At 47.9% G+C, this 7,499-nt stretch overlaps 1 protein-coding gene across 3 annotated transcripts in view; it reads right to left on the bottom strand.

Annotated features, from left to right (window-relative positions):
- Positions 1-6,311: 6,311 nt before the first annotated feature.
- The window catches only part of LOC102752848 (phospholipid phosphatase 1), a 6,763-nt gene continuing 5,575 nt past the window's right edge, over positions 6,312-7,499 (bottom strand). For all 3 annotated transcript variants that reach the window (XR_001513928.1, XR_001513927.1, XM_015564276.1), the window contains exon 3: positions 6,312-7,359. Coding sequence is in view for 1 of the 3 variants with exons in the window: in XM_015564276.1 (XP_015419762.1) it covers positions 7,105-7,359 (255 nt within the window). In the remaining 2 variants the exon portion in view is untranslated. The remainder of the gene's footprint in view (positions 7,360-7,499) is intronic.

Genomic DNA, 7,499 nt, shown 5'->3' with positions numbered 1-7,499 from the left:
AATGCCCACCCCACAGTCCCGTGGGGAAAGTCAGATGCCATGGCACAGTGAGTAAGATGGCCCCAGTTTCCCCTCACACAGAGTAAACAATAAATTGTAGCTATTAGTATTACAATTATTATCAGGGGCAGTACAAAACTTCCTGCGATGTCCCTTAAGTGAAGGCCAGATCTCTTGTTTTTCTTTTGTTAATCCTCAAGGAGGATATGATTTTTATAGAGTGGAAGGGAGGGGGAGAGAAAGAAACATTGATATGAGAGATATATCCCTTGGTGCCTCCCGCATGTGCCCTGCCGGTGTAGGGATCAAGCCTGCAACTGAGGTACATGCCCTTGACCGGAATTGAAATTGCAACCCTTCAGTCCATGGGCCGACAATCTAACCAGTGAGCCAAACCTGCTAGTGCCAGACCCCTTTTCAAAAATTACTATTGTTATTATTTTTAAATCTTTATTGTTAAAAGTATTACATATGTCCCCCTATCCTCTATTCACCCATTCTAGCTCACTCCTGCCCCTGCCTTCACCACCATATTATCTGTCTCCATGAATTATGCATATATGCATACAAGTTCTTTGGTTGATCTCTTCCCACCCATCTCTTCCTTCCCTCTGAGATTTGATAGTCTGTTTCATGCTTCTATGTCTCTGGATCTATTTTGTCCATTAGTTTTATTTTGTTCATTAGATTCAACATATGAGTGAGATCATGTGATACTTGTTAGGGGTGTATACATTCTTTCTGATTGGTGTTTTAGGTTCCTTAGGGTATATTCTTAGAAGTGGGATCACTGGGTCAAATGGCAGTTCCATATTTAATTTTTTGAGGAAACACCATACTGTTTTCCATAATGGCTGCACCAGTCTACATTCCCACCGGCAGTGTACTAGGATTCCCTTTTTCTCCACATTCTCGCCAGCACTTGTCATTTGTTAATTTGTTGATGGTAGCCATTCTGACAGGTGTGAGGTGATGCTTCATTGTTGTTTTAATTTTCATCTCTCTGATGATCGATGCCTTTGAGCATTTTTTTCATATGTCTCTTGGCCATCTGTATATTCACTTTGGAGAAGTGTCTATTTGGGTTGTTTGCCCATTTTTAAAATTGGATTGTCTTCTTTTCTTTAAATGTTATGAGTTCATTATATATTTTGGATATTAACCTTTCATCAGATGTATCATTACCAAATATTTTCTCCCATACGGTGGGCTCCCTTTTCATTTTTTTGATGGTCTCTTTTGCTGTGCAGAATATTTTTTAAAAAATATTTTTATTGATTTCAGAGAAGAAGGGAGAGGGAGAGAGTGATAGAAACATCAATGATGAGAAAGAATCATAGATTGGCTGTCTCCTGCACACCCCCTACTGGGGATCGAGCCCGAAACCTGGACATGTGCCCTGACCAGGAATCAAACGGTGACCTCCTGGTTCGTAGGTTGATGCTCAACCACCGAGTCACACCAGCAGGGCCAGACTCCTTTTTGATGGCAGCCTCCAGTTCTGCCATCCAGAAACCCCCATCCTTGCCTCCCAGGGCTTCCAGCCATTGAGCCAGCCACTTCAGCCATATGGCCGGTCCTTCACATTCACCAATGGCCTCTAGTTTTAACCACTGGTTCTCAAATGGGGGCGATTTGCCTTCCAGAGGACACTGGCGATATCTGGAGACACTTTTGGTTGCCATGTCTGGTGGCAGTTGTGTTTATGCTACTGGCATCTAGCGGGTGGATGGTGCCAGACATCTACAATGCATAGGACGGTCTCTCTCCTCCCTTCACCAAAGACTTATCTGGGCCCAAATGTCAATAGTGCTGAGAATTGCTGTGTTAATTAACTGGGGGAAAAATTGAGTTAGCCCCCCAGCTAACTGGACTCCAGAATAAATTCCTGATGGATCAGATGGTTGACCCCTAGTATCTGTGAGTCACCTCCTCTCTCCATTCCATTTAAATGTGTACAGCATTCTAGTGAGACAGATTAGTAAGCCAATACAAGTGGAAAAGGGAAACTGAGACAGATAGTTAAATGACCAAGCAGTTTACAGCCATCTAGTAAATCACAAAATCCTATCTTCCCTAACCAAGAACACTTAAGAGTGAATGAGCCCTGGCTGGGTGGCTCAGTTAGTTGGAGCATTGTCCCATACACCAAAAGGTTGTGAGTTCAAATCCTAGTCAGGGCACACAGCTAGGTTGCAGGTTATCCCCTGTCCGGGTGCGTGAAGGAGGCAACTGATTGATGTTTCTTTCTCTTTCTCTCTGTCCCCCTCTCTGAAGTCAATAAAAACATATAAAATATTTTAAAAATAAAAGCATATCCTTGGGTGAGGGGAAAAAACACACAACCTCATGGACACAGACAGCAGTGTGGTGATTTTCAGAGGGAAAAGGGGATGGGGGAGATAGAAGTAGGTATAGGGGGATAAATGGTGATGGAAGGAGACTTGACTTAGGGCAGTGAACCCACAATACAATATACAGATGACATATTATAGAATTGTACACCTGAAACCTGTATCATTTTATTAACCAATGTCACCCCAATAAATTCAATAAAAATGGGGAGGGGGGAAAGAAGAGTAAATGGTTTACACTTCTCTCCAACCAGAGTGTAAACAGCTTAAATTACCCAACTCAGGGAGATAGATAACAGAAATCCAACCAATGCCATTTGTGCCAACCACACCCAAGAAGGAATGAGGTCAGGGGAATAAATCTCATTTTGGTGAATCAGCATAATGCTGATAAATATTCTATTGAGATCTTCCTCTAAATCAGGGGTTCTCAACCTGTGGGTTGCGACCCCTTTGGGGGTCGAACAACCCTTTCACAGGGGTTGCCTAAGACCATCGGAAAACACATATATAATTACATATTGTTTTTGTGGTTAATCACTATGCTTTAATTATGTTCAATTTGTAACAATGAAATTGGGGGTCACCACAACATGAGGAACTGTATTAAAGGGTTGCGGCATTAGGAAGGTTAAGAACCACTGCTCTAAGACCTCTCTAAAAGTCCCACCTTTAGAAAACAAATAAGAACTCTCAAGAAAAAAGACCCAGGAGCGGCTCTCTCTGGAGCATGTCCACACTTTTCTTCCTTTTCAAGTGTGCATCTTTACTCCCCTCCAACCCCCCAGCTCTAAGGGTCTCCACGAGACTTGCAACCAGGGGAGCAACTGGCAATGGCCGGTTGTCCTGGGTTAACCTCTGATCCTGTCTCTAAGGCCCCCTTTTCTCTGGCTTCAGTGAGCTAACAGCAGCCGCATCATGGCTCACTTCTCCCCTATAACATTTCCAGGGAGCCAAAGCAGAGCACCACCTAGGCTCTCTCTCTCACCCGTTGCTTCTTCTATCCTAAGCTCTTCCTTTGTTTCACTGTCCCCAGCTGTAATAAATGTGCTCTCAAAATCACCTGGGCTTGTGTTGTGAAATTCACCTGGGCTTGTGTTGTGAAATCTTTCCTACATGAAGTCAGGAAACACGCACTAATGGCTGGCCCGAGGCAGCCCCACATTGGGCCCAGTCCCTTTCCGGTGACACTAGGACCCCAGTTGTCAGATGGTTATGGAATGCAGTTTCTTGGGGGAGGGGTGTCAATGGAACCCCCTAATGCAGGAATTCTCAGCTGGGGTTGTTTTGCCCCATAGGGGATACTTGGTGATATCTGGAGACATTTTTGGTCGTTACAACTTGGAGCTGTTACTGGCATCTGGTGGGTGGAGGCCAGGGATGCTGCTCAACATCCTACAATACACAAGATGGCTCCTGCAGCCAAGAATTATCCAATAGTAATGAGATGGGGAACCCTGGTTTAGACTTTTTAAAAAATCCTACCGGAGGATATTTTTTCCATTGATCTTTAGAGAGAGAGTGGAAGGGAGGAAGAAGGAGAGAGAGAGAGAGAGAGAGAGAGAGAGAGAGAGAGAGAGAAGAGAGAGAGACACACACAGAGAGACAGAGAGAATTGATATGAGAGAGACATGGACTGGTTGCCTCCTGCACATGAGAATTAAACCCGGGACCCTTTGGTCTGCAAGCCAACACTTTAACCACTGAACCAAACTTTTGAGGTTCTCACCCAATGAAGATGTTGTTAGCGTTGGTCCCGAGACATGGTGCCCAGACTGAAATAGGAGGTCCACCACTCCATGCTAATATACATAAAAAATTCATAAATGCTGTGTTGGTATTTCTTAATTTTTAATGTATTAAGAACCATAAAAATGGAAATGGAGGGGGTCCTGCTGGAAAGGGCTGACTTGGGTCTCAGCCCTAGAAAAAACAGGTTTCCTGTGTCCACCCCCACACCCCCCGCCCCAGGAAGAGCCTGATTTGGGGTGTGGTTTGTCCTCCAGAGAGACAGAGCTTTCTGGATTAGCCCACCTGGCAAGGGATAACTCCCTGGAGAGAACAGGCCCTACAGTGAGCGCCTTCTACCTTCCTCTGCCTCAGGGCATTCATTGGGCTCCCTGATGGCCCTCGGGTGGGGCGGGGTGGGGGAACAGAGGGAGGGCAAGGGGGAAGAGAATGGAGAACAGGGGGCAGGGGGCCTTCTAGCACCTGGAGCTGCAGGGACCTGGCATCGCCGGAGATGTAAAAAGACCAGAGATATAGCAAACCTGCAAGGATGATGTGGGGAGGGGTTTGAGGTGGGCTGAAGTCATCTGCACCCCGTGGCTGCTACCTCCCCAGCTGGCCTCTCCTGGGAGGTGAAGAATGCCAGGTATACCCATGGATCCCTGGCAAGCAGACCCTCCCTGGGAGCCAGGCATCCATGGCATTACCTACCACTCAGAAAGCCATCAAGGCTCCTTGCAGGAACCCAAAGACCCTGTCATAGGGGTGGTGCCAACAGTCCAAAATCGGGATGTAGCCACTGAACAGAGCCAAGGAGAAGAAAAGGAGCTGGATGGTGAGCCATAGGAGCTGGGTTTTCCATCCCTAGGAGCCAGCCTGCACATAGAGCTGGGGGGAGGGCAGGCACCGTGAAGCCCCAAGAGTAGATACCCATCCACCCAGGCTGGGTTTCTGTGCCCAACCATCTGCCTGATCCTGGGTGGCCACGGTGTGAGGCAGGACATTCATCTGGCTGTTTTGTATGGAAAGTGATCTCAGCATCTAGAAAGGGTATGGGCTGTGGTCCTGACACATCATTATAAGAGAGCTTTATGCTATTAATTACACACTGATGTTGGGAGAATTGTTAGATGTGGGATGATTTCCCAAGCAGTCAGGTGAGACCCTATGGGTAGGCTCCTGCGGTGGCCCGGCATCCCACCTCCTGCCAGCCTCAGATCTCCGATCTAGCTAGGCAGGGCTCAGCCGGGACCTCTCAAAGAGCAGGAGTTGAGCTCCTGATTTTGAAATGGAAAACAGAAAACAAACAAACAAACCCATTTTTATTTTTTATTCTATTTATTAGGGTTACATTGGGTAATAACATTATATAGGTTTCAAGTGTATAATTCTATACTATAGCATCTGTAAGAAAAAAACACCCCATTGTTAAATAATAGGTTAAATTTACTTCCTTGAAATTGGCAGGATGAATGAGAAAGTTGCTGTTGTGTGTTTCTGGGAGAAATCAGGTATGGGAACTTGGGGAATACTCGAGGCAAAGGAATTCAGGGAGACCCAGAACATTTTGCTCATGAAATTGACTGCCCTTTCTTTACCAGGCCTGCAAAACCAGGGAAATGCCTGCTTTCTACTTGTGAGTGATCTGTCTACCATGTGGGGGCCACACTGCTATGCCCGCTGTGTACCTAGAGGCATTGCTGACAGACACCCCAGCCCCAACCCACCCTGGGGTTTGGTTTGCCTATTATTAAAGATAATAGTCACATGTAGGCCAGATCTGGTTTAAGTGCTTTGAGTGTATCAGTTTGTTTATGTTTTTTTTTTTAAATGCATTTTATTGATTTTTTTACAGAGAGGAAGGGAGAGGGATAGAAAGGTAGAAACATCGATCAGCTGCCTCCTGCACGCCCCCTACTGGGGATGTGCCCACAACCAAGGTACATGCCCTTGACTGGAATCGAACCTGGGACCCTTGAGTCCGCAGGCCAACGCTCTATCCACTGAGCCAAACCAGTCAGGGCTGCTTGTTTATGTTTTAACATGAAACCACAACCCTAGGAGGCAGTTGCTGTTTGCGTGCCCATCTTACAGATGCAAAATGGGAGGCCTGAGAAGGAAGTTGAGTATCTCACCCAGTGTTACACACAGTTGAGGCTGTGATAGATCCGGCTTCAAAGACCCTGTTCTCTTATCAAACAGAAGCTGCAGTTACTTTGTTTCGTGGTCTTTTCTTTTTTGAAGGCTGGCAGCAGAATGGGTTGTCTTTCAGGAAGAAATGTTGCTGGGTTGCTGGTGTGAAAACATCCGTGTGACTGTCACATGCCCCGTGGCCTGGGCCGCTGTCTGTGTCATTGTGTTTGTTCACCGCGTGCCCAGGTGCTCTGGGCTGGCTCCCATGTATGTGATCCAATTCCACCACCAGAATCTATGCTCTCTTTGTCCACGGGGTCATCGGCTGCTTCCCAGCGGGTTCCCTTCTCCCCAGCCCCTCCTGCCACCTCACTACCAAAACTTTGGACCTGCACCTCAGCTGGATCTGATTTCCCTCCCACCCGCTCCTGGTGGAACCTAGCCCTGGGCATGGACCTAGCCTGGCACGGGCCGTCTCCAGCTGCAGGGAAGAGGAGACAGGGTTCTGGAAGTTGCCATTCTGGGACAGAGACACTGAATGAGCCTTAAGAGGAGATAGGCCCTCCCCATTCTTGCCCTCCCAACTCCAGGGACACACACACAAGCTCCATGGAAGCTGTGCCTGGCACTGCTGGCACCAAGCATGGGGTGGGGGTGGGGGCGGGGGACAATGGAGCATTCTCTGACCTCACCGGGTGTGTGGCCTGTCTCCCGCCAGCACTCACCATCAGACGCACCATGGCATACATCCCGAAAGAGGCATGCTTAGAATAGAAGGATTTCCTGGGGGATGGGTAGGGGAGGGCCGTCATCAGCTGCGGCGGGGGTGAGGGGACCCTTCCTGGGTTCTCCTCCCCAGCTGCCCACTCGCCTGGCACAGAGGATGTCTTCAGCTTGCCTGGTTTGTGATGTAGCCAATTTTGCAGTCCAAGGAGACCCGGTTGGGCAGGCACACAGCCAGGAAGTGGGGCCTCAGGTGACCTGTGGTCATCTTGGCAATGTCAGTCTGGGACCAGCTGGCCAATGTCAGTCTGGGACCAAAGATACCAGGTTGCCTGTAGATCATGGCCTTGTAGGTGCTGCTCATGAAGGCTGGTGAGCTCAGCTGCAGGCCCTGGACATGGATCATCTCTCCCAGGCTGATCTGCAGGGTGGGAGTGGAGTGGCGAGAAGTCGGGGGGTTGGGGGCAGGGGGCGGGGAGAAGCAGGAAGCAATAAGAGTAGAAAATCTCCAACCCTTTTTTTCAGAGAGGTTGCATATCCCACTTCAATGGAAAGGAGGAT

Source organism: Myotis davidii, unplaced genomic scaffold (genome assembly GCF_000327345.1).
Source record: "Myotis davidii unplaced genomic scaffold, ASM32734v1 scaffold341, whole genome shotgun sequence".
In the NCBI taxonomy this organism is placed as follows: domain Eukaryota; kingdom Metazoa; phylum Chordata; class Mammalia; order Chiroptera; family Vespertilionidae; genus Myotis; species Myotis davidii.
The sequence above is the reverse complement of the archived record's forward strand: the minus strand, read 5'-3'. Positions and strand labels throughout refer to the sequence as shown.